The sequence below is a fragment of the Narcine bancroftii genome, chromosome 4 (genome assembly GCF_036971445.1).
Source record: "Narcine bancroftii isolate sNarBan1 chromosome 4, sNarBan1.hap1, whole genome shotgun sequence".
In the NCBI taxonomy this organism is placed as follows: Eukaryota; Metazoa; Chordata; class Chondrichthyes; order Torpediniformes; family Narcinidae; genus Narcine; species Narcine bancroftii.
In genome coordinates, this window is record NC_091472.1 from 191,097,131 (window position 1) to 191,123,547 (window position 26,417).

Below are 26,417 nucleotides of genomic sequence, written 5' to 3' on the forward strand. Positions count from 1 at the left end.
ATTTATTGCTGTTGTGCTGGGTTTGTGTTCGTCTACTGTGGAGTCTATTAGACGGACGAGCAGTTGGCAGTGCGCCAGAAAATGCAGTTTAGATAGAATTCGTGCTCAGGCCGTTGCCTTTGGGAAACAGCAATAATGGATTTTCTAGGCTTGTCTGATTGGCTGATTGATTTTGTGCGATTTGATTTATTGATCAATACTCTTAAATTTGACATTGTAGCTAGTAAACTAATCTTGGTGTTCAAGCATCTTTTGAATTGCAGAAAGCAGAACTGCTAAAGGATGTCTGAATAGGATCTGGGATTATCTTCATCATCCAGTGCCCTGTACTGCCTTGGCAAACTGTGCAGAACACAATCACGAGGCAGAATAGTGGAGATCTATAAATTGATGGAACCCCAAGCCTCCAGCATCGATTACCATTACAACAAACAGCAGTGCACAGAATGTCTGATTATTTTTAGACAAAGATTCTGTGCTCTCAGCAACAATTTTGCTGATGCTGTCACTGTGTCAGATATCCGCCGTTGATTGCAATTAGTTGCAGCATCAAGTGGAGGAAAGCACAGCTGTGAATGGGTTACCATTTGCTTTCGGTGAGGATAACGGGCATTATCTGGGTTTTTACAACTACCTTGTGCGTCGATGTCCTTGTCAGAAAGGGAGACCATTGTCCTTTGCTAAAAGAGCTCTTGTTCTGCCACCCCTCCCCCTTCCAAAGACGCCATGAATGGTGTACCTTTTGGGTGCCCACTGCTCTTCTGTGTCACCCACTTGACCATTTTGACAATTGAGAGCCTTTATTGCGCTTGTTGGTGGGTTGCTCCTTCACAGGGGCATAAAAGCAACCCTCTTTGCTTTATCATTCATGCATTTCCAGCAGGCTTTGGCTGCATAATGAATGAGGAGGGAACTGGTAATTTTCCAAGCCTGGGATGCTAAGGTTGGTTTGTCCTTCCCCATCATTGTGCCTCAACTGAAACCTGAATGTCCTGGCCAGCTTTCTGCTGGTTAAGCAATCAAATCGGTGGCCAAGTCACTGAAGGATCTTCTTTTGATGGAGCTCACTTTTAAGGTTGATTTTAATTTTTAATCTTCCAAGCTTACATCTTTATACAGTTTACTCATTAATTCTTTAAAGTCATCTGATTTCCTGCCAGTAATTATCTATAGCTGAATTCATTTCACACCTTGTAACTTCATACATAGCTTAATAGATGCATGGTGTGCGATGTTGCCATGGCATATAATGAACAGGCTTAAACTTTCCTGTCAAGCTGTGTTTCTGGAGTATTGATGTTTGCAGGAAAGGGCTTCACAAGTAGTCGGCAACCTAATTGCTGTCTTTTTATGAAATTCTCCTATCCAAACACTTTATAGATGAGATTTCAGCCTTCAGAAACAAAGATTGTTTTACATCCTGTAATACTGAATCATACTGATTTTTTTTAGAAAATTGACCCACATCTGAACTACTTAAAAAAAGCTCTAGGTTGCTAATTGAAGACTAATTCCATAGAACCAGTTCTTCTCACCGATCCTTTATATTGATTGTTTACAGATTTCTTCGAATGCTTCACATTAGAATTAACGTAAATTATGCAGTATTGCACAGACCATTGCCTACATTAGTGTCAATTAGCTGTATAACATTGATATGAATATCAGGCCACTTGATAGATAAACGTGGAAAAGACATTTAATTGTGTACAAAGCTGTTTCATGATTGAGAAATCAAACAAAATTAACTCCATTATGATGAGCTGATTTCAGAATAATATTATAATGTAGTTCCTGAAGCCATAGAGAAACGATGTCCTAAAATTTGGACTGCTTGGGGTTTGGGTCGGTCCGGATTTTTGGATTTTCTGGATTCTTGGGTAGTATTTTTAAATTCATATTTAAGGAGGAATAAAAATGGGTAAATTTTAATATTTATACATTAACAAATGCAGTATGCTTCATCTATCAAACGAGCATGGTTAAAGAAAAATAAAGTCAACAAGCGTGGGCACTTGCAGCCACTGCGCCTTTGTGGCCCTTACGCACGCTCGCAAAGCCTGCTAAATTTTTTAAAGTTTGAGATTCTTGGATGGTCCGGATTTATGGACCTCTACTGTACTGCATTTGCATTTTAAAGTAATTTTCAGATGGAATGTCTATTAATTTTTTTTGCATCTATTAAATTTCTCAGTGACAAAATACCATTTTTTGTGATTGATTCTTTTAAGTTTCAAATTCACTTTGTTTCTGTGGTTTGAATTGAATAATCTGTCATCATCCCTGATCCTGCTGTGTTTCGCAGTTGATGCAAATGATGGCTGAACATTTTCATTTGTTTTATGAATATTTTATAGCAGTTGCATAGTTGAATGTGAATACACAAAGAAACACTGCATCAGATTGATGACATCTTTGTGAGAAGTTGGAAATTATAAATTTAGTTCTGAATTTTCAAAAAAAAACTTTTTGTTTGTGTTCCAGTACCTTTCTGCTGCTTTTTCTCACCTGATATGCCCTGCGTTTCTTCTGTCCATTTTATTCCCTTTCCAACCATCCTTACACTTGATTCCTTGCAGAGGATGTGACACTTCACCCAAGTGGCCAAACTGCATAGATGAAGTCTCAACGACTATTTTCATTTGACTGAGCCAACCTTTTACCCTTCCAACAGAGGCCTTAGAATCCCATTTTGGAGCAGATAGACAGACGACTAACCCAGGGCATTGATTCCAATGGTGTGGACTGTCACACTGGCCATTCTGAGATTGGATTCCAGTGCAGTGTTAGCCATGATTCAAACTTTTAGTTGGTCATGCCTTTAATCACGTCGATTAAGATGCAAAGAATGGTGCTTACTTTGAAAGTCTTGCATCAAGATGCTTTTATTTAGAAAAAATATATTATTTTATGAGAAGAAGCACTGCCTCACTTCTGTCACTTCAATTAACTTGTGTCCTCAGAGCACTTTAAACCATTGGCATGTAGGGTTAGCGAAAGAACTCTGCAGCTGAACATTAATTATCTAAAATATCTGATCATCTAAAAGCCTTTCGTTGATTCTCGTTCCACGTCTAATCTTTCTTGTCATTTCACCTTCGGCAGCAGTTGGAACCTGGCTTGTGATGAACTTTTTGAACAGACTTTTTAACCTCTTCGTTAATAACTTGCCATGTCTTTTATTTCATTCACAGAAGGAGCTGAACTCAGTTGCATCAGAATTAGCAGCTCGACAGGAAGAGAGTGAGCAATCTCACAAGCATCTAATAGAACTGAGCCGAGAATTCAAAAGAAGTGTGCCAGAGGTACATCATGCTCCTTCAAATAACTAACCATTCATTCCTTAACATTTCACTGTCCAAGAAGGAATGGAACGTTAATTATAACTAATGGTTTCAAACTTGCCCAAGCTAACAGGATATGTCTCTGGACAATGGAGCTTGGTTTTCCAAAGCGAGGAATGTTTCCCCAAGGGTGTGAATTTTTCTGCAGACACAGCTTTGCAAGGAGGAAAGTGGTTTGGTCCCCAATCAGTGTCCATCCCTCTTGGGCTAATGCTTGTCTCTGGTGATCTTGGGTCAATGAAGGAAAAGTCAGCTGGGTGACGATTTCTAATTTGTACAGCCACAAACCACTGGAGGCACGTATGAGCATGTCGGTGAGAACAATAGGTTTGATGGGAAAGCTTCATCACCTTCCACGCCTCTGCCCACCCCCTCCCACCCTTTCCACAACATGGTCAAATAAGGTTCAAGGTTTCCTTTGGTGGGGTGCAAAGGGTGCATGTTGGGTGCATGTTTTATTCGAGGAAGAAGTGAGTTGGGGGGGGGAAACAGGAAATAATTTGTTGAATTATTTCTTGTTGGATTTTGAGTAATGTTTGGCTCCAGAACCAATGGTAATTGTACTTCCCACAGTTTTCTCAAATTGGGTTCTCTTAAAGCATGCAGTTGGTTTCATTAAATAACAGTGTTCAGGCCTGGAATTGTGTCATATGATTCAGATTTGTTATGTTAATGACCCTGATCTCATCATTCCTCATTCCCACTGATTTCTACAGCAACAAATGATGACAACTATTTAAAAGCTCCACTTCTTGAACCAGCGAAGTGGTCTTTCAATCGTTGATTCATTTTGCTACTTTTTCATTCTCTTTCTTTGGCTCTAGCTTATGCCAGGTTACAATCCCATGGTACAGGGTAACCATCTGATACATTGTCTAAATAGTTCACCAGTTCTGAATAAGGCAGTCAGTGCAACTGATGGGACCTCCCACTAGAGTTGGACACCTTTCTAGCAAAGATCTGCAGTTGGCAATAAAGGCCTCTTCATGTTTCCCTTGGTCTAGGTAACAGTAAAACCAGTTCCAATGTATCTGCTCCAGCCTGGCTGGAACTGGTTCACAGCACAGATTAAGAATTAAGCTAACTCCAGTGGGTTCAGTTACAATTGTCCTTATTTAACGAGAAGTCTGGGTTAGTGTTCTGGATTATTATCTGCTAACGTGGAGAAGAGTACAGAGTTCAGTTTGCAGTTTGGTGGGAGCAGTCCTTGCAGAGACTGCTTTTTTTATCCCTCCCATATTCTTGCCAACCGTGTTGCCCATCTATGCCAATTCCAATTGTTTATATTAGGCACATACAGTGCCCTTTATAATATTTGGGACAAAAACATTTTTTCCTTTATTTGCCCCAGTGCTTCACAGTTTTACATTTGTAAACAAAAAATTCACGTTTGATTAAAGTGCACCCTCCAGATTTTATTCAAGAATATTTGTATACATTTTGGTTTGACCATGTAGAAATCACAGCACTGTTTATACAAGGGCCTAATCTTTTATCCGGGTTTCCGAACACCAGCAACCTCCAAAAATCGGCATTTTTTTTTTGTTAGATGGCATTACACATAACTAACATTAATTTCCCATAATAGAGTCTTCATTTACAGAGGGAGACCCCCCCCCCCCCCCCCCAGTCACTGTTGTCTCTACCCCTGTGGGCGCTCTCTCTTGCGTTAGGTGGAAAGGTGACTTTTGGCTGCCAGCACCATGTAGGAGAGAAGCAGGTGGCGACTGGCAATGGCTGTCTTCCCTATGCATAATCCCCATGTTGCGAATTAGATTGGGGGGTGGAGGGTGATGGAAGGCGCTGCGCTGCCGAGGTGTGCCTGAGAGTCTGCCCGACGAGCTGGTGGAGCGTCTGAAAGCCGCCAGTGTTTGGCTCCACTGCCCCAATGGCTTGCTCCTCCTGCAGCTTTGCACCTTGTGTCCGACCTTCTGTTCCGCTTAGCTGCTGGCTCCGAACATTTTGGCTGAGCTCCCCAGCCATCCCGTTGCCTCCGACCTCCATCTGACCAACACACTGGTCAAATGTGCACGTTGAACTACCACTCGGACCGGTCAACACCTCCACTTTCCCCACCCCCCCCACCCCCCAGACTAGGGTGTGAAATAGTCTGGTTGGGGGGGGGGGTGATGATGGCCTTGGGGGGGGTGGATGGTGGGGGCTAGGAGCGAAGCATTTGCTTTAAAAAAAACCAACTTCCGGAAGATTCCTAACAACGGCAGGTGTCTGGTCCTGACAATCTCAGGTAAAAGGTTAGGCAACTGTACATATTTGGAACATTTGGCTTCACAGCTGTTTATGAGAACTCGGATATGTTAATTACTTCATTGGTGCAGGTATAAGAGAGCTAGGCTTGGTTCCATTCTTTTGATCAACTTTGAAGTGTGTAGTTGCCACTTTTCTACATGAGGACCAGAGTTGTCCCAGTGAAAATCGAAGAAGCCATTATGAGGCTTAAAAACAAGACAAGACATCACCCAAACTTAGGATTACTAAAATCAGCAATTTTGAACATCAAGAAGAAAGAGCGTACTGGTGAGCTCAATAATCGCAGAGGGACTGGTAGGCCAAGGAAGACCTCCACTGTTGATGACAGAAGAATTCTCATCATAACGAAGAAAAATCCCCAAATGCCTGTCCAACAGATCAGAAACGCTCTTCTGGAGGCAGGTGTGGATGTATCAGTGACTACGATCTGCAGAAGATTTCATGAACAGAAATATAGAGGCTACATTGCAAGATGCAAACCACTAGTTAGCCACAGAAACAGGATGTCCAGATTACAGTTGGCCAAGAAAATATTTAAAAGAGCCTGCAGAATTCTGGAAAAATGTCTTGTGGATGGATGAGACCAAGATTAACCCGTATCAGTGTAATAGCAAGAGCAAAATGTGGAGGCGTAAAGGAACTGCCCAAGATCCAAAGCATATCACCTTATCTGTGAAACATGGGAGTGTGGTGGCCTGGGCATGTATGGTTGCCACAGGTACTGGCGCACTTATCTGCATTGGTGATGTAATTGCTGATGGCAGCAGCTAAATTAATTCTGTGGTATATAGAAACATCTGCTTAGGTTCAAGTAAATGCCTCCAAATGCATTGGACTACACTTAGTCCTGCAACAAGACAATGATCCTGAACATACTGCTAAAGCAACAAAGGAGTTTTTCAAAGTAAAAAACTGGAAATTTCTTGAATCATCAAGTCAGTCACCTGATCTAAATCCAGTTGAGCATGTCTTCCAAATGCTGAAGAAAAAACAAGGGGACAAGCCCCTGAAACAAGTAGGAGCTGAAGATGGCTACAGTAGAGGCCTGGCAGAGCATCACCAGAGAAGATACTCTGCACCTACTCTTCGGATCTCTGATTGACATACAGGTTGCACCCGTGATTCCACGCTAATTGTGACCTGCTGAAGTTGCATCGCATTCTCAGGAGATTGTTTTTGCACCTCTTAAAAAAAAAGTTGCAGCTTTGGGCAGTGTCATGCAAGGGAAATGCAATAAAGTACTAAACATGATTACTGTAATATACATTCCATTGCTCTGTCTCAAACATAATGGTGCCCTGAAATGAGGGGGCTATGTATAAAAAATGCTGTAATTTTCTACATGGCCCAACCAAAATGCATACAAATAATGAATAAAATCTGAATGTGCACTTCAATCATGAGAATGGTTTGATTACAAATTTAAAAGTTGGAGCTCGGGTAAAAATAAAGGAAAAAAGTATCTGTCCCAAACATTATGGAGGGCCCTGTGTGTCTTTTCTACTTTGTATAAGCTGAACCTACACTGCCTCTAGCACCTCCTCTGGCATCTCGATCTTGAGAACCACTATCCTGTGAGTGAAAAATATTCTCCTTCAGTCTTAAATTCTTTTGGCCTTTTGCCTCAAACTTGTGCCCTCTAGACGTGCCTGCCCTGGGGAAAGGACTCTGGCTATCTCTCCTGTCCATGTCTCTCATAATCTTAGAAACTCTATAAGGTCACTTCCTTACAGTGAGAATAAACTCAGCTTTTCCAACTTGACTTTGTACCTGCAATCCTCCTTTCCAGGCTCCATCCAAATGAATTTCTCCTGCACTTTCTCTGTTGCTACCATATCCTTCCTGTCATGTGCTGACCGGATCTGTACCCAGCACTTCAGGTGCAGCCTAACCAATGTTTTATACAGCTGCATGAAAAAACAAGCTTCCCAGCTCTTGCAGGAGCCCTATGAAGCCAAGCACACCAAATGGCTTCTTTGCAAACCCTATTCACTTGTGTTGCCACTTTCAATGAGCTCTGGACTTTCACCCCCAAGGTCCCTCGGTATGTCAGTACTCCTAAAGTCCCTGCCACTTGTTACTGCTACATCTGGATATGATGCCAGTAGTTGGTGAGGCCCCCAGAAGGCCATGTGGCAGCTTGCTGTTCTTTCTGGCTCATTTGCAGTAACTGCATTAAGCAAGAAGGATACAAGCTGGCCGTTATTATTTTTTTTAATTCGGATCTCTGATTGACATACAGGTTGCACCCGTGATTCCACGCTAATTGTGACCTGCTGAAGTTGCATCGCATTCTCAGGAGATTGTTTTTGCACCTCTTAAAAAAAAAGTTGCAGCTTTGGGCAGTGTCATCATTTGTGATGGTAAAGAAGCTTCAGTGTGGGTGGAGATTGTGAAGTGGGCATAATTTTTTCAGCTAATTCTTATTTTAGACCGGATCTGTTGGGCGAAAAAACTGTTTGGCCATGAGACCAACTGAAATAGAAGGCTTGTTTAACTTGTGTGAAAGACCTGGTTTGTGGAGATTAATGCTGTACAGGTTCTGGTTATTTCATGAAAAGCTTGGATTATTTTTCACATATGTTGGAAGATCATGAAGAATTGAATTGTTCAAAATAGCTGTTGCAGACAATTATCTGTTGCACTTGGGGAAAAAAAATATTGGCTCCATTTTCTTTGGAGAGATGCACTGTATAGTTATAGTCGATGTTATAGTGCATGTTATAGTTGATTCCATGTAAAGTTGGCCCTCTATTTTTGAGTAAAAGTTGCACCCCCCCCCCCCCCCCCCCGGCGCATGCACGTCTGAGCTCCTGACACCCCACCCACAGACTCTCGCCCAGTCTCTGGCCGCCAGCCCATCTGAGCTCCTGACGCCCCAGCAGCCCACCTGTCTGTGCTCCCAACACTCCAACTGCCCACCCATCTGAGCTCACACCTCAATGCAGACTCTCTTCTTGGCCCTGGGAGCTCCAGGCACTCCGATCATCCGCACATCCAAGCTCCTGACACCCTGGCCACCTGTCCATCCAAGCTCCTGGCTGTCAACCATCCGCATGCCCGACGCCCTGGCTGCCAGCTCATCCGAGCTCCCGATGCCCCAGCACCCGCCCATCTAAGCTCCTGACGCCCCAAGCATGGACATTCCCGGCTGCCCACTCATCTGTGCTCCTGACGCCTCGAACGCAGATTTACCACCTGGACCTGGCCATGCGCCTGCCCATTTGAACCCAAAACGACGCAGGTATTTAGCATGGTCAAAAATAGTATCTATGTAATAGTCAACCCCCCCCCAATTTTACCCAAAAATTGGTCCACAAAATTTGACTATTGCACTTGTATATGCAATACAAATGTAGGAAGGTGCTGTTGAAATGTCATTAGGTAGTATAGATTTATTTTTACACCTGGTAGTGTGGTGCACAATGCAGTTCTAACCCTTAATGAATTGGATAATGAAGAGGCTTTTTGTCAGAGAGGTTGTTGGAAGTTGCATAAAGCTGATCCAGGTTTTTTTTTGTTATGTGGCTAATGTCAGTTTATTGGTGAATGTTGGAGAGTTGGGAGAATAGTGTTGGTTGAAAAGATCAGAAAGTTGCACCTGCAAAAGCCTATGGTAAGAGTCCATTCTGAAAGGTAGTGGCTTTAACCTGAAAATATCCCATCACTCAATACACAATAATGCTTGTGGTGTCTCTTTGTTTCCTAATGATGCTGGCTGGGTAGCCTGCTGAGTTTCTCCAGCACTTCTGTGTGTTGCATTACTCTCACAGCAACTGCAGACTTTCTGGTTTAACTCCCAATATTTGGATTGTTCTCACATCCCAGCATTGGTCAAAAGGTTTGCAGGTGACACCACTTTGAGCACTCATCAAAGCCCCTTTCAAATGCAATAAGAATTTCTGTCTTCCAGCAGCCTTTTATACTACCCTTTGGGTGGGGGAAAAGAAAAAGAAAATCTCCTTCACTCTTAAAAGTAAGACAACATCCCATATTATTGCTGTATTTTGTCTAATTTCAAATATATTTCCAAGACATCTTGGTAAATGATGTGTTAATATTTAATGGAAGACACACTTGCGATTTGATTGTTTTTTAAACATACGCATGGTAACAGACCCTTTTGGCCCATGAGCCCGTGCCTTCCAATTACGCCCAATTGACCGACAAATCCCGTACGATTTTGGTGGGTGGGAGGAAACCGGGGCACCCAGAGGAAACCCGTGCAAACACGGAGAGACCGTACAAGCTCCTTACAGGCCCGATTCAAATCGTGGTCCCTGGTGCTGTAACAGAGCTGCACTAACTGATGCACTAATCATGCCATTCATATGAAAATATAAAGTGAAATAGAAAAGAAAAGGTAATATAGATTTGGATATTGTTGTGTTAATTAGATCAAATCCTAATGTATCAGCAGAAAGAAAATACAAGTAGCATTTAGTATTGATAATCTCCTTGTGGCTCCTTTCATGGTGAAGTGTAAGGTGCTGTGCAGAACCCCGGGAGTAAGCAGACAGGGAGCTGGATTTCTTATGATGCTCCTGCTAGAATCTCAGCTGGGGCTGCTTGAAGTTAGTTCGGAGACTGAGGGTACAAAAATCACTTTTTGGAGCCAGACTTAAATTTATTTTCATTTGCCACTTTTTTTTTGGATGAAGTTGTACCTCTACACCTGCTAAACTTCCCCTCTTCCATCCAAGTGTAATCCAGGAAAGAAAATTATCAGAAATTGATTTTGTCCCAACTTCTGTGTGTCACAATTATTACTGATTTAATCATTGTCTTGCAAAGTATCAAAAATAGTTTGATAGATCTCCTCCATTAGCTGGTGACGTATGACTCCTTTGGATTTGGAATTCTTGATTTGCTTTTGTAGTATGTGATGTCCAGAGCTGCCTTTCACTTTTGGTACTGCTCCACAGAGCAGCAAACTGTGCTTTAAACGCGTCATATTTGAGGGCGTGAATGGAGAGCTCCACTTGGAAATGGCACAAGTTCTCCAAATGCCATGATTCGTGCAGGCACGGATTCGAGCTTCAAAATGGTCCTATGAAGTTTTGGATAAACCAGCTAAATGTTGGCAGGGCTGAAGTCTATGTCTCTACCACTCCCTATACCTCGGTTCCAAACCCCCCTGCCAACAATCTCAAGCTCCATTGACATTGCATTCAAATACAAAATGGTCTTCTGGCTTTATGCCCTTTCTGTTCAAAGGCCGCTTCCTTCCACCTCTGCCCATCAGATGCCTCCTTGCCACCTCAAACCCACCCAAATTTTGAGAGCTTTCTGCCTTTTACAATTTCTAGTCGATTTCAAACTGTTCCTGAGTCATTTGACAAAAGCAAAGTGTGGCAGAGTCTGGAAAACCAAAATGAAAGCAGAAAATCCAGCAAACCTTCTGGAAGGTCTGAAGCACCCATGGGGAGATGAACTGCTATGTTATTTGTCTTTGCAACTTTTCACACTAGGCCCAGAGTCTCTTGGTTTTGTCTGATGGACAGTGGTAAAGATGTATGCGGTTTACAGCCGCCCTTCAATTTTTGTTTCTCTGCTTCACCCATTGTCACCCATGAGACCTCTCGGGCACAGAAATTGCAGGGGGAGTGCTGGGGGCTGTGCATTTCCCTTACAGACTTGTTGATGAATGGACCTGAGATTTAAGCACAGCTTCTCTGTCCAGAGGTAGACTAAATGCAGAATTTCCAGCTGTTTAGCTTGGATGCCTTATCTTATCCTGCACTGTCCCATCCTTTTGATGCTCTTGTTTTTTTTTAAATGCAAATTTGCTCCCTTTACTCAATTTCTCATAACTAACGTTCTCATTCCAGCAACTTTCAGAACAAACTGTGGGAGAAGGTGGTAGAGGCAGATACAACTGCAATGTTTAAAAGGACAGGTATCGAGAGAGAGGGTCCTAGTACAGGCAAATGTGGATAGGTGTCGTGGTGGAGGTGGGCCAGGAGGGACTGCTTCTTGGTTGTACGATGATGCAGTTCTACTTTAACTCCTCTTTTGGCCTTGCCTTCCCCCTTCTGCAACAACCCCCCCCCCCCCCCACCCCCCAACCCTATGACCATTCTGGAAAGCCTCAAATTTCTTGACTTCCTGCTATTTTTCTTAAAGAACCTTTTAAAATGGCTCCTTAAATAGCTAAACATTGTTCTGCCTCAGTGATAAATCTTTCTTCATATGCTTGTGAGAAACTTGGGCAGTTTTATTGTGTTGTGTTAAATGGGGCTACAAGTATGTTGAATCATTCTCTGTTAATCTGGCCTAGTGGCCTTCTGATTGATATTTTTTTTCTGTCCCGAGGCATCTTGCTGAATTTAATTTTCTACCTTACAGGATTGTCTGTATCTGCTAACCCATCAGAAATACTGCTGACCTTCCACCCTTGTAAAGTGGAGAAAGCAAGCTGAGGCCTTGCTTGTTTGAATCAGAGCACCTTTTCCTGCAATTAAGAGAAGAAGTTAAATGGCCTCTTGATTAAGACTTGGGTTGGACCCTAAGATGGTCGTTTCATTGCTGATGAACTCCGATGTCTGGTGGAATACTGGGCCCAATGTGTCTAAATTGCTTGGGTGGATTTGTGATGAGGGCTTTTTTTTAAAATAAAACAACTTTGCTTTATCTTTAAACTTTGTATTTCAGGAGATTAGAGAAATGGTTGCACCTCTCCTAAAGACCTTCCAGGCTGAGGTAAGTTTTTACCCAAATGACTAAAGTGTTTTGTTTTTCTTTTAATTGTCATCTAAATATATACTCCAAAATATATTTTAAAAGGAACAAATTCTTCCTCCGTCTCAGTACTGTGTGCCAGGTTCCTTTTTAACCCAAACTCTTGTCTCAATTCCCAAGAGGCATGACAGGCGGGTTTATTTGTTGCAGATGCTTGTTGCTATTATTTGATCCTGTATACATGCAAGATCACATGTGATGTTCCTCCTAAACCCCACAATTTGTTCTCCTAACTTGCATTCACTTACACTTCTCTTTATTTTAATATTGATTGATGTAATTTTGCCGCTCGCTGTGCCGCAAGATTACTGTTCCATCAATTCATATTTGTTTAAATTGGTTTTTTTTTTAAACTAAAAATTGTTGAATTCTATCTTCCCCACCCAATCACCCAAGACAAAAACCCTTCAAATCAACTTCTTTCCGCATCTATCCTGGATCACTGCAACAAAACCTTAAAAGTGAAAATCTCCTCACTTGTACATGGCCACTCAAATGGCAATGTGTATCAAATCAGATAAAATGATTGCACGTGTTGTTAAAACCCAGCAGTTTCTCTGCAGTGGAAGGAGAGTGTTGTAACTTGGTACACAAGGGCTTGAGGATCATAGAGCACCATCCATAGAACATAAAAGGCCATTGATGTTTGGGCCTGAGCACTTCTTCAGCAGTACTAAAAGTCAGGGAGGTGCGGGTGGGGTGGTGGCTGAAGAAGTGGGAGAAACACAAATGAGAGGTGAGATGTGGATGCAGGTGGGAAGGCAGAAGAGATGGGGCAGATGGCTCTGATTAAAGAAGGAAGTGGGGTGAGGAGCTGTAGGAAAGGGTAGGAGAGAGAAAGGACAGAGAAAATCCAGGGATGGAGTGAACAAAAATTGGAGAAGTCTATACGATGCCATTGGGTTGGAGATTGGCGAGACAAAATGTTAAGTGTTATTCTTCCAATTTGTGGATGGTGCCAACTTGGCAGTACAGGATACTGTGGACAGACATGTCAGTGTGGCATGAGGTGTAGATTTGAAGTGGTTGGCCATTGCTGTTGCAGTGACAGAGTGATGGTACTCGAGGAAGTGATTTCCCCAGGTCTAGTCTCCCTGATGTAGAGGAGGTTACCTCAGGAACACCAGATGCAGTAAATACAGATTCAGAAATCAAGCGTTGCTTCACTTGGAAGGTCTATTAAGGGCCCTGAATGTAGGATGGCCAGGCGTCCAGTTTTAAGCCAGACATTCTGGCTTTTGAGTAATCTGTCCGATGCCACCTCAAGCTGGACATTAATTTGTTCTCCATTTGGGAGTGTAGGGGCAGAAGGGGGCACTTACCATGTTAAATGTGGTGTCCTTGGGTCCGTAGGATTGGAGTACTGGGGCCGCTAACATCACTCGCGGTGGAGGGAAGGGGGAAGTGATGCTAGTGGATCTGGTGCCCCAAATCATTGCACATGCACCAGCTGGCACTAGGGCATGCACACAAGAAGAAATGTGGCTGTGTACAGCCCACAGACCATGGGATGCTGCATTTAATGGTAAGTGCCCCCTTTCTCCAACCACTCCCCTCCCACCCCAGCTGATAGAGTTTTCTCACGCTGACCCTGAATTTGGAGACGGAGATTGCGGAGAGTGACGTGTTGGATGCAGAGGCTGGTGGGGTGGTAGGTGAGGGCCGGGGGGAGTTGGGGGGACGAACCCTGCCCTTATTATGTCCGGGGGAGTAGAGGTTGGGGCAAAAGTGCAGGAAGTAGAGGAGATGCGGCTGAGCTCATGGCAACTTTGGGGAAGTTATGTTTTCTGAAGAAGGAGGGCATCTCATGTTCTGGGTGTAAAAAAAAATAGACTTTCCCTTCCTTGCCGAGAATGTTGATCAAGCTACTTGAGTCACGAACAATTTGTTAGTGACATTTTTTTCTCAGGGATAAATTGAAGGAATAAACTTCAATCTGTATTATTGATGTTCCACAAAAAGCTTTAAATTCATTGGGGCTTGGTCATCTTGGCCTGTTAACCCTTCACGTGCCTCACTACTTCATTTAAGATGGAATGTGAATCACGATTGATTTATCATGAACCAGTCATGAAATTCGGTGTCTTGCGGCAGCATCACATTGCAAACATTCATATTGTGAATCATCTTACGACAATAATATATGCTAAATAAAAATAATAGCGCACAAAAGGCCAAGACAGTGTCTTTGATCATCCAGGAACCTGATGGCAGCGGGGAAGAAGCTGTTCTTGTGCCGCTGCGTGCTCATCTTTAGCTTCCTGTACCTTTTCCCCGATGGTAGCAGATTGAAGGGGGTGGGGGGTCTTTGAGGATAGAGGCTGCCTTTTTAAGACCCCGCCTCATGTAGATGTCCTTGATGGAGTGAAGTCTGGTATCTGTGATGTTGCAGGCCGAGTTAACAACTCAATGGAGTTTTTTTCTTGTCCTGAGAGTTGGCACCTCCGTACCAGAGAGTGATGCAACCAGCCAGAATGCTCTCCACTGTACACCTGTAGAAGTTTTCGAGAATATTCGGTGACATACCAAATCTCCTCAGACAAAGTATAGCCTTCTTTGTGATTGCATCAACATGGAGACTCCAGGACAGATCCTCGGAGATGTTGAACCCCAGGAATTTGAAGTTCTTGACCCTCTCCACAACTGAGCCCTTGATGAGGACTGGGTCTTGTTCTGCTGACTTCCTCCTGAAGAACTCATTCACTCCAAATTTAGATTAAGAAATCAACAAAAATGTGAAGAACAAGTTGGTATGATAAGGGGAGTATTCTGTAAAAGGTATCACTGTGGATAGGCAATGTAAATAACAAATGCAGCAACAGCTGAAAAGCACAAAAGTAAATAGGATCTAATTATGGTTAACAAAGGAAGTTAAGACTAATAAGAGATTCAAAGTGGAAGCCTGTTAAGTTTCCAATCACGTAGTAAGCCTGAGGATTGGGGGTAGTTTAGAACTCTGTATTTTTTTTAAAAAAGGACTAAGTATTTGATTGAGAAAAAAGATACTAGGGTAAACTTGCAACGAACGTAAAAATGGACTAAAAGATTCTAACAGTGTGTATTAAAAAAAAAAGTAAAATATTAGTGAGGTCAAGAGCAGGTCCTTTGTAGTCGCAATATGGTTCTGCCTTCATAGAACAATAACTTCCCTGAAAGGTTCGGGTGTAGAGACTTTATTGAAAAGGAGAAATTAAATGAAACTACCATCAGCTTAAACAAAATTGCTGGAAAATGAATGGCACTGAAAGCCATTAAATCCCTGAGTCTATAATGATCAGCATCCCAGAGGTTCTGAAAGAGGTAGCCATCAAAATAGTGGATACATTGGTAATCCTCCAGAGGATTTTGGGGCAGTTCCTGCAGACTGCATCTGGCAAATGTATCCCACTGATTTTATATATTTCTTCTTTCTTCTTTCTTTGGCTTGGCTTTGCGGACGAAGATTTATGGAGGGGGTAAATGTCCATATACACACACAAAAAAAGGAGACCAGTAACACAGGGAAAGAATAGTCAGATGCCTTGTGCAAATCCATGTCCAATGATCTTCCCTTCTCCTGATCAAATTGATTGGTCCACGCCTTTTTAACTGTACACAACCCGCATTCTAGATCCGTCCCTAAAGTCAGCAGTTCGATTTCCACTTTATCCCCTTTTCTGCTTTTGGCAGCTGGTATAAAATATCTTCTTACAAGCCTTTTGCTTTTTGTTCATGAAGATTTTCATTAAATTATGTTTTGTGCATTAATATCCGGCCCACACTCTCCTCACCCCTCCCACTCTCAGATATTCCAGGAGACTGCCATTTGGACCTTTCAACTGCTCCTCATAAATGTGAAATGTGGCGTTTGCATGGGGGGGGGGGGGGAACATCAAAATTGTCAACAATGGCCTTTTGCACCTGCCTCCAACTATTCACTCTCACCTTCTTTAATAAAAAGAGAAGCAAAATTATGTCCCGTTCAGTAACGCCTCTGGGTATAATAGTCTTCTCCTTGACATTGTGCTCATAGAGGTAACAACTATGTGATTGACTGGTAAATGCCATCCAGCAGCAAGGAGACCTGGGGTTTCATGAAACATTTGCAACACTCAGCTGATAGTTATTATAGCCATGCATCATTAACTTCAGAGTTTAAAAATTATTATTTTTTTAAATCTTAAAATAGAAAAGGGTAAAATGAAATTGAACAGACTTCAAAACAGCAATCAATTATCATAATTGATTGCAGTCATTAGTTTCAAATGTACTTTTTGCCGTAATGCTGTTTATAAAGGAAAGTGTAGTTGATTATATCACTTTGTGTAGAATAGCTAGTTTCTTTATTTTCTTTTTGCATGTATTTTTTAAAAATGTAATGTAGGTTTTGTCATTACTGGTTATTCATGTCATATAAATGTGATTATTGTTCTATTCCTGTTTATTTACCTGTGCAACATTTGCTATTTGAAATTAATAAAAATATTGAAAAGGATTATATTACTTTGGCCAGAGCTCATGGGGGGTTTTAACTGTGACAAGTAGAAATCTGAAGTTTAAAGAAAGAAGAAATTGCTGCGGAAATTCAGTGGGTCAAACAGCATCTGTGGATGGAGAAGGGGAGGAGGGAATTGTTGGTGTTTCAAGTTGAGACCGTGCATCAGGACGGTCAGATGATGGTGAATGATGACTGCCAGATGGGGGGAGGTTTGGAGCTGGTAGAGCCAGGAGGGGGTTGGGAAGAGAGTACATCTAGACAGCTGCTGGAGGTTGTAGAGCAGGAAAATAAAGGTACGCAGTACCGGTGATAATGGGAACCATGAGGGGAAGTTGATATAGGGCAGGGAATCAGGAGGGTGGTGTGTGTGGGTAGTAGGTGGATTGAGCCAGGAAGTGGAGAGGTGATGGGGGTGGGAGCTAAGAGATGGATCAGGAAAGGGATAGTAAGAGGAGTCAAAAGCATGAGGTAAGGATTATCTAAAATTGGCCAATTCTGTGTCTGTGCCATTGGGTGAGAGACTACCCAGGCAAAAAATTGAGATTCTTCTAGTTTGTACTAAGCCTAACCCAGGCACTGGAGAAGGCAAATAAGAGACAGGCCAGCAAGGGGGTAACGTGGCATTTTCTGCGATTGTGGAGGGGGGTGTGGGGGGGGGGAGGTGGGGGCGTGCCATGGTTGAGTGAATGGGGAAAGATGGTCAGACCAAGGAATCTTGGAGGGAGTGGTCTTTGTGGGAGGGGGAAGATGTGTCTAGCGACAGGATTCATGTTCATTTGGTGGAAATGTCTGTCCTTGGCCTTCCCCACTGCCAAGATAAGGCCTAAAGCAAACCAGAGAAACAACAACTCATATTTCACCTGGGACGTTTACCCCCAATAATGAAAACATTTCAATTTTCCAATTTGGGGTAAACATCTCCTCTTGTCTCCATGACTCTCTCTACACCTCCTGCCTTTTTTTAATCTCCTTTCCCATACTCCTACTGCATCCCAATTATTTATTTTCATCCCATCACCCTCCTGGTTCCAGCCACCTATCATCCTCGCATTTCACTCACTGGATTTCCTCTCTCGCCTTCTTTCACCTGTCCTCTCCACTAATATTTTCTATGATCACCATCCTTCCTTATCACATGCCAGCGTTGGTACCCTTGGTGGTCCTGCTAATCCTCCCTCCGGCAGCCATCTCCAACCTCGCCCTCCTTCCCTCCACTTTGGATCCAACTGCCCTTCTTTTCCCCTCTCTCTGCTTCTATCATTCACCTGTCCCCCCCCCCTCTCTTCCCCTCCCCCATCTCCACTCATCCCCTTCCCTACATGATTTTGCCTATCCTTCACTCACCCTTGGTTCATCTGTCACCAACTGTCTCACCACTCCCCCTTCTTCATTATAGCTATCTTCCCTCTCCACTACCAGGTTCAACGCACACAGGAGCTTGATGTGACTGGTCCAGAATTCCTTCCCCTCACCCCCCCCACCGATTCTACTTGACTCCCCCCGAGTCCTCCATCAGCTTGTTTCTTTTGCTCCAGATGCCATCATCTACCGTCTCTTGAGCTGTTTAGTTTCATATGAAACTATTTTATCTATGTTTACCATTAACCTAATTGAAAGAGGAAATTGATATCAATTCAAGAAATTTTGCATACAGTAATTTCCAAGCTAATAATTCAAAATTGAAAATGAAAGACGTAGGTGGTTAGAACTTTGTTCTGATGTTTACCTTTTGAAGTGTGTATTGAATGGAGCAATCAGCTGACATTCATAATGATATTATGTTTATTGAAGGGTTTGTCTTAATGTCAATTCATATTTTCCATTTTCAAAAGTTTAATGATAAAACTTTTTTGTTGTAATTCTTTATTTATTGCACTATGAACCATATCAACCAATATATTTACAGAGGCATCTCTTTAAATATTCACAGTGACATTTTTTCCCCCCCATCCCTCCCTTCCCCCTTCCCACCCCCCTCCAAAAACAGTAAATATTGGACATATAAAATACAATAAAAAAAATCTTTATACAAAAGGAATACAAACAAAAAAGTCGTATCATCTACTTAGTCACATTAAATCTGATCGTGTTTATCATTTTAAGTGGTGGTGGTCTGAGGGCTGCTCTTTCTGTTATGTTCCATATATGGTTCCCAGGTTTCCCCAATCATTATAACTTTGTCTTTTAAATTATATGCGATTTTTTTTTTCCAATGGGATACACTTAAACTTGGTTATATATTCCATTAATGTTTATAGTCATTTAGTCCAATGTGGCCATCTTATATCTTTATTTTCACTTCTTTTCTGCCTCTTCACCACCTCCATCGCATTTTTCCATTACTGTTTTTTAAGTTTTCCTTTTAATCTCAATATATAACAACGCATTTAAGACATGAAATACCCCAACAATCCCCACAAGCAAAATATCTTTAACCCTAAATAAACCTCCCCTCGTTGGATTGCCTCCTGTCCCTTGACGGCAACCACAACTCCTTTCCATTCGGTTTGCGAACTTCTCGCAAGCGTCAACCGATTTCGCAGTGACCCTTATTCTCCCCCCCAGCCCTCCCCAGAGAACACTATTTTCCTATACTTATAACAAAGCTCTCTTTTTTTTCCTACTTCCCCTTCTCTTATCCATCTTTAAATCTTTATATATACATTACCTTTACTTTATATTTTTACATATTTTGTATATTTTCTTGCCGGTCTTCCTTCTTGTCACTCCTCTCTTCTCCTGTCCTGCAAATGTTCAGCAAATTCATGGGCTTTCTTTGGGTCCGAGAACAGTCTATTCCATCCCCCAGGAATGAATACTTTGAGTACCGCTGGACGTCTTAATATAAAGTTATACCCTTTCTTCCATAAGATTGTTTTTGCCGTGTTGAATTACTTCCTCTTTAAAAGTTCAAAGCTTATGTCCAGGTAAAAAAATATTTTTTGTCCCTTATATTCCAATGGCTTATAGTCTTCTCTAACCTTTTCTTGCCTGCTCAAGTATGTTTTCTCTTGTCGTATATCTTAGAAATTTTATCAATATGGATCTCAATTTTTGATGTGGTGGCGGTTTCTGTATTAGTGCTCTATGCGCCCTTTCAATTTCTATTTCTTCATGTGAGTCTGTTATTCCCAGCACCTTCGGGATCCATCCTTTTATAAATTCCTTCATACCTGACCCTTCATTGCCTTCTTTCAGGCCCATGTTTTTATGTTGTTTCGCCTACTTTAGTTTTGCAATAAGTCAATTTTTTGTGACAATAAATCTTGCGTCTCTTTAATTTTTTTCCATCTCTCTTCCAACTTCCCTCTTAAATCCTTTATCTCTATTTCTACAGCAGCTTCTCATTCCTCCACATTTTCTACTCTTCCCTATTTCAATCATGACCAACTCTAAGCTTTGCATTCTGTCTTCAGCTCTTTTCATTTTTCTTTTGATTGAACTAAATTCTAATGATAGCCATTCTTTTAATGACCTAATTTGTTCTTCGAAAAAGGCCTTATCTAAATTTTGTCCTTCTATTTTACCTTCTTCTTTCCTTTGAAATTCTTGGTTTTCTTCCTCCTCTTCTTCTGTGTCTGTATCTATGTCTGTGTCGTCTTCTCCTTTTCTCTGTATCTGTGTATCTTCATCCATCTCTGGTGAGCTGCTTCTGTATCCTTGCTGGGCTTCCACCTGCTGTGTGTCCTGTTGTTAGGCCTCCTGCTGCAGGCCGACCCACTGCTGGGCCCCCTGCTGCAGGCTGACCCACTGCTGGGCCCTCTGCTGCAGGCCGACCCGCTGCTGGGCCCCCTGCTGCAGGCCGACCTGCGGGCCCCCTGCTGCAGACCGACCCGCTGCTGGGCCCCCTGCTGCAGGCCGACCCGCTGCTGGGTCTCCTGCCACAGGTCGTCCTCCTACCGGTCACACCGTTGCCGCTCATCCTCTTCCCACCCTTCGTTCTCTTTCTCACTATTCTTCTTTTCTTCTTTCTTCTTTACTTCCCCCAGTCGAACACCCCGATACTAGGTGACTTTCAGCTGGCCGCTCCGCGGCTGAGTCCCCCTCCTATCGGCATTGACCTTTTCTTTTACTTGCGCACTGCGCATGCATAACTCTTCACAAATGCACAGTTGCGCACCTCTTCTTGGCTCTGAGAGCCATTTTTGAAGTCTGCCGGTCGGGAGGACACCGCTCCTCTGGGGACTCACCAACATCGGAGATCGGCCGCTCCTCTCCACGGTGGCTCTCTGCTCCGACGTGCAGGTAAAACCTTCTTTCTTCAGTGATTTTCCTTCCCTTTTCTCTGTTATTCTTACTTTCTCTCTTTTGGGTGCCATCTTCTGTCTTTTCTCTGTAACTTTATCTTTCTTTTCCTGTACTTTATGTTTATTGAGCTCTGTTTTTTCACTTTTTTTTCTTTTCTCTGGAGAGGGCTGTTTCCACCCGCCCAGGCACTACTCCATCACGTGACTCCTCCTAATAATAAAACTTTTGAAGTCTGCTTTTCCTCTCTGCCCCCAAACACTGAGGCTAAACGTGCAGTTCTTCTGATCCCATCTGTAGTTCATAACTCAATGTTGTTGACTTAATTTTTGTGTAAGAAAGACCAGCCTGTGCTGTGCTGAGTGTGAGCCCCTGCCAGATGCATGAGGTACCCTTCAGTTCTCGGGAAAACACTGGAAATGAAAGTGGAACTGGGAGTAGGAGGATCTGCCAGAGTTTATCAGAGGGATTGAAACTCAAACTGTGTGCAAGGCCCAAAATCAGAAATTAATATATGTACGTTTTTCACCAGCATTTAATTTTGGCAAGTTAACATATTAATGAGTAGCAGAAACTGGCCTCCGAGCCCTCAAGGTCTATCACCAAGATCGAGGGTGATTACAGCGCCAGTGACCAGGGTTCAAATCTGGCATTGTCTGTAATGAGTTTGAATGTTCTCTCTGTGTCTGCGTGGATTTCCTCCAGGGGCTCCAGGTTCCCCCCACCCACCCAAATGTACCAGGGTCTTGGTTAATTTGGGCATTTGAGCAGCATGGGCTCGTGGGCCTGAAGGACCTGTTACCATGTTGAAAGGTCTAAATTAAATAAAATTACTGATGTGATTGGAATCTCAACTCTGCATTTCCCTTACTGCTCCCATTAATCTCTCACCCCTTTGTTAATGAATTCTGATTAGATCTGCCTTAAAAAAAAGATTCTATCCTAAAAACTCAACACTCGTAGAAAATTTTACCTTTTTAAACAATAACTACAGTTCTTGATTGTAAAGAAGAAATATCCTCATCACATTTACCCTGTCAGGCCCCCTTACAAATCACTTCTCATTCTTCTAAATGCCAGTGGATACAATCCTAGCTTGTTAAACTTTCAGATTTCTTGTAAGAGTACCTGCATGACATCACATACAACCCTGAGATTCCTTTTTCCCTGTGGGCGTGGTGGTGCAAAAAATAAACTGTACACATCATAAACATTTAAACAAATATAAGAACTGTAAACATAACAGATATAAATAAATTGACTGTGCAATACAGAGAAAACAAAAGAAAATCAATAAAGTGCACAAGGAAGAGTCCTTAAATGTGTTCCTGATGAGTTTGTCATTGAGGAGTCTGATGGTGGTGGAGGGGAGCAGCTGTTCCTGAACCTGGTGGCCGAGTCTTGTGGCACCGAACCTCTTTCCTGATGGCAGCAGCGAGAACAGAGCGTGTGCTGGTTGGTGTAGGTCTTTGATGATTTCTGCTGCCCATCGGTGCTCTGTGATTAGTAAGGGATTGCTTAAGGTGGTATGTGACTGGGAAGGGAAAGTTGAGAATCACTGCTCCAGACCCAATTGTTACTGAAATATTTTGCTTGAGAAAAATTGTCTTTGGCCCATTTCCTTTGCCATTCTGAAACCTTGCAAACGTTTTCTTTCCACTCACATACCACCTTAAGCATCCCTTACTAATCACAGAGCACCGATGGCATAGGGAATACTTAAAGTGGTGTGTGAGTGGAAAGAAAAAGGTTGAGAATCACTGATGTAGATGTACTCAAAAGTTGGGAGGGTTTTGCCTGTGATTTCTGGGCTTTGTTCACTACCTTTGGAGGGCTCTATGCTCAGGGTCATTGATGTTCCCATACCAGACTGTAATGGAGCTGGTCAGCACTCTCCACCACATCTCTGTAGAAATTTGCCAGGGTTTCTGGTGACGTACCAAACCTCCACAAACTCCTGAGGAAGTAGAGGCACTGACATGCTTTCTTTCCAATGAACCTAAATATGCTCAGCTTCTCCACCTCAGGTCCCTTGTGATCACTGGATTGTAAACCTTTGGTTATCCCATCCTTAAGTCAACAATCAGTTCCTTAGTTTTGGTGACATTGAGTGCGAGGTTGTTGTTGGTGCACCATTCAGCCAAGTTTTCAAACTCCATCCTGTATACTGACTCATCCCCTTCCTTTATACAACACACTGCTGTGGTATTGTCAGCAAATTTGTAGATGGTATTATTGAACTGAGCCACGCAGTCATAGGTGTAAAGTGAGTGGAGCAGGATGCTAAGAACACAGCCCTGTGGTACTCTGTTACTGATGGAGAATGGAAGGAGTTCTTGCCAATCTGCTGATTGTGAAGATTGAACTTCTCAAAACAATCTGCTCTCTCCAGGTACTATCTACAAAACCTTCCCTGAACGACTTCCCATTCATCCTTAAATAAAGAAAGCATAACTGTATAAAGACCTCCAGATGCATCAAAAATGGCGGCACTGCTGAAGCCACTGAAACGACAGTTCTGCCGCTGGTGTGGACCTGCGGGCAGCAAGGAGTGGAGATACAGTGCTCCCGCGGAGTCCAACCACCCAGTGAACTTCTGTCAGCTCTGCACAGGCCTTGAATGGCCTGTTAATGGAGCTGACAGTAGATTCATTTAAAAATCCTGCATCCATGGGGTCTGCTTCCAAGATGGCAGTGTCACTGATTGGCAGCAGCCATGAGGGGGTTCCAGACTCCAGGGGAGTGGAGCACGGTGCAGGGCACCAGAAAATGGGGAAGACTACACCCCCCTCCCACCGTCTTCTGAGAAGGAGAAGCAGAAGTGATGACCCATGGGATAGTGGCCACAGCGGCAGATCAGCAAGTGGGCTCTGTGGCTGAAAGACCCACACGTGAGGCGGGCTGCTGGAGACTGCTGTCGGGGGATTTGCACAGGGCTGCTGGAGACGGGTTCGAAACTGGATGAAGCGGTACTAGGTATCGGAACTGGGATGCAAGGGGGTGCCAAAAGCGCTGGAAGGTTTCCTGACCATGTTAGATGTTTGGACCTGGAGATTTGGTTGCCAATGTTTCGGACTGTGTGATTGCAGAAGCACTGGGGGTGAATCTATGGACATGCAGTAACTCTGGGGGAATTCTCTTTTGTTTCTCTTTCTCCTTCTCTAATTTCAGGCAATTCCTGCCGGTGGTGAATCTATCCACCTTTGATGTAGTAAAACACTGTTTTATTGCAATGACAATAAATTGAATCTTGAGATGTGATTGACCTTGATTCATGAAATACCACATCACATTCATACTCAATTTCTCTAGTAGCAAACATAACATTCTGTTAGCTTTCTTAATCACATGTGCAGACATGCAACCATTGCCCTCATTGTGCCCCAGCATTCTTCAATCCCACATCATTTAGATAATAAGCAGCATTTTCATTTTAGTGGCTAAAGTGGACAATTTCACATTGACCCACGTTACACTCTATTCACCAAATTGTTGCCTGTTTACCCATACCTTTTGAAGCTTCTCGTGGTGCTTTTGTAACTTGCTTTTCTCAATGTAATCAGCAAATTTAGCAACCTTCAGTGCTACAGCATATCTAATCAGAATCAGAACAAGTCGCATCAAATCAGCCAGAGTGAATCCCGTTTTCCTGCATTTGACTAATATACAGTCAAACCTCCAGTATCCAACACCTATGGGGATTGGTATATGCCGGAGATGCAAATTTTCCAGTAGCTTGAAACTCAGTCTTACAATCCCAAATATACCTGCATTAAGAATAAACAGTTCAAAAGATAAAATACCGTGCAAAAGTAATTTGAAAAAAAAACAATACTGTAACATTAATTATGTAAAATTCATTTTAATCAGGGAATTCCCGTAATATGCAAAATTTGAATTAAATTTGAACCCTGGTCCCTGGTGCTCTAACTGCTGTGCTAACCATACTGCCACATAATTAACCACACTTACCCAAGTTTACAGATAAAGCCTTACTAATATACTTAATAATATACCAATAAAGATAAAGACTCTTCACCAGGCAGGGACAGGGAGACATTTTGGGAGAGTTGCCCAACGGCCAACTCTTCGCCATTTTATTCAAACACAACTTTATTCAAAGAGCTGCTGCGGGTGGTACACGACAGGGGTGGCACACTGGCTGGCTGGATGTTTGCTCCCATCTTCATTAAGGGCTTGTGTGTTGCTTCGGAGAACATTTATTTTTACCATTTTAAATTTTATTTCAATTTTTATTTATTCTTATTTACTTTAATTCTATTTATTTATTTCCTCCTTTTTTTTGCTAGTTGCATAAATTCTGGATAATGCTGTTTTATTGTACCTCTAATCCTTTCCTATCCACGTGCCTGTCTTTTAAACATAGTTCTACCCACCATGACTGCTTCTCTCTGCTCATCCCATATAAGCACCACGCACTGTCCAAACATAAAGTTACCCCTCAGGTCCCTTTTTAAAAATCTGATACCTCTTTCTTTAAATCTGTGCCCTCTAGTTTTGGTCTTGGAGGAGGGAAATAAAGACTGACCATTTACCTTTATGCTCCTCATTATTTTCTATCACCCCTCTGCTCCTACACTTTAGGGGAAAAGTTCAAACTGAATCAGATTCTCCTTGTAACACAAGCACTCCAGTGCCAACTACATCGTCGTGAATCTTTTCTGCATCCCTTTCCAGCTCAGTGACATCCTTCCCGTAGCTAGATAACCAGAGCTGCACCCAATACTCCAAATGTGGTCTCACCGATGACTTGTACAGTTGTAAAATAACATCCCAACTCGGTGCCTGACCACTGAAAGCAAGCACGTCAAAGGTCAACTTCATCATGCTGTCTGTCTGCGACTTCATGCCATTTGTGTGGATGTTAAAATGTTGAGCCTCTATCTTGTGGTACTCCACTTGGTACGTCTTGTCACCCATTAAAAGGATTACTTTTGCCAAATATTGCTTTCCTTTTTCTCGACCTATCTTCCATCTGTGACTGTATCTTGCCTCCTGTGCCATGAGCTTTTATTTTCTTTTTCAATCTCTTTTATTGGATTTTATAATGAGTACAATTAAGAAAAGGGAATGAAACTGAAAAATACAATATCATATGCAAAATAAAACTTCAAACAGTATAAAGTTAGTCCCCCCTACACTGCATTGGATGAAGACAGAAAAGACATCAAAAATATTATATATTTATATTAAAAAAAACACCTAACCTACTCTATTTTTGTTTTTAAAAGAAAACTAACCAAAAACAAAAACATTGGAGCAGCTTATCCTGAGGGTTACATATATTATATAGCTTTTAATTCATACTGTGAATCAAAAAA

The 26,417-nt window shown here is 42.4% G+C and overlaps 1 protein-coding gene across 6 annotated transcripts in view; it reads left to right on the forward strand.

Annotated features, from left to right (window-relative positions):
• cux2b (cut-like homeobox 2b) overlaps positions 1 to 26,417 on the forward strand; it is a 392,464-nt gene that overhangs the window by 187,168 nt on the left and 178,879 nt on the right. For all 6 annotated transcript variants that reach the window (XR_011356280.1, XR_011356281.1, XR_011356284.1 and 3 more), the window contains exons 3-4: positions 3,195 to 3,305; positions 12,267 to 12,314. Coding sequence is in view for 1 of the 6 variants with exons in the window: in XM_069933362.1 (XP_069789463.1) it covers positions 3,195 to 3,305; positions 12,267 to 12,314 (159 nt within the window). In the remaining 5 variants the exon portion in view is untranslated. The remainder of the gene's footprint in view (positions 1 to 3,194; positions 3,306 to 12,266; positions 12,315 to 26,417) is intronic.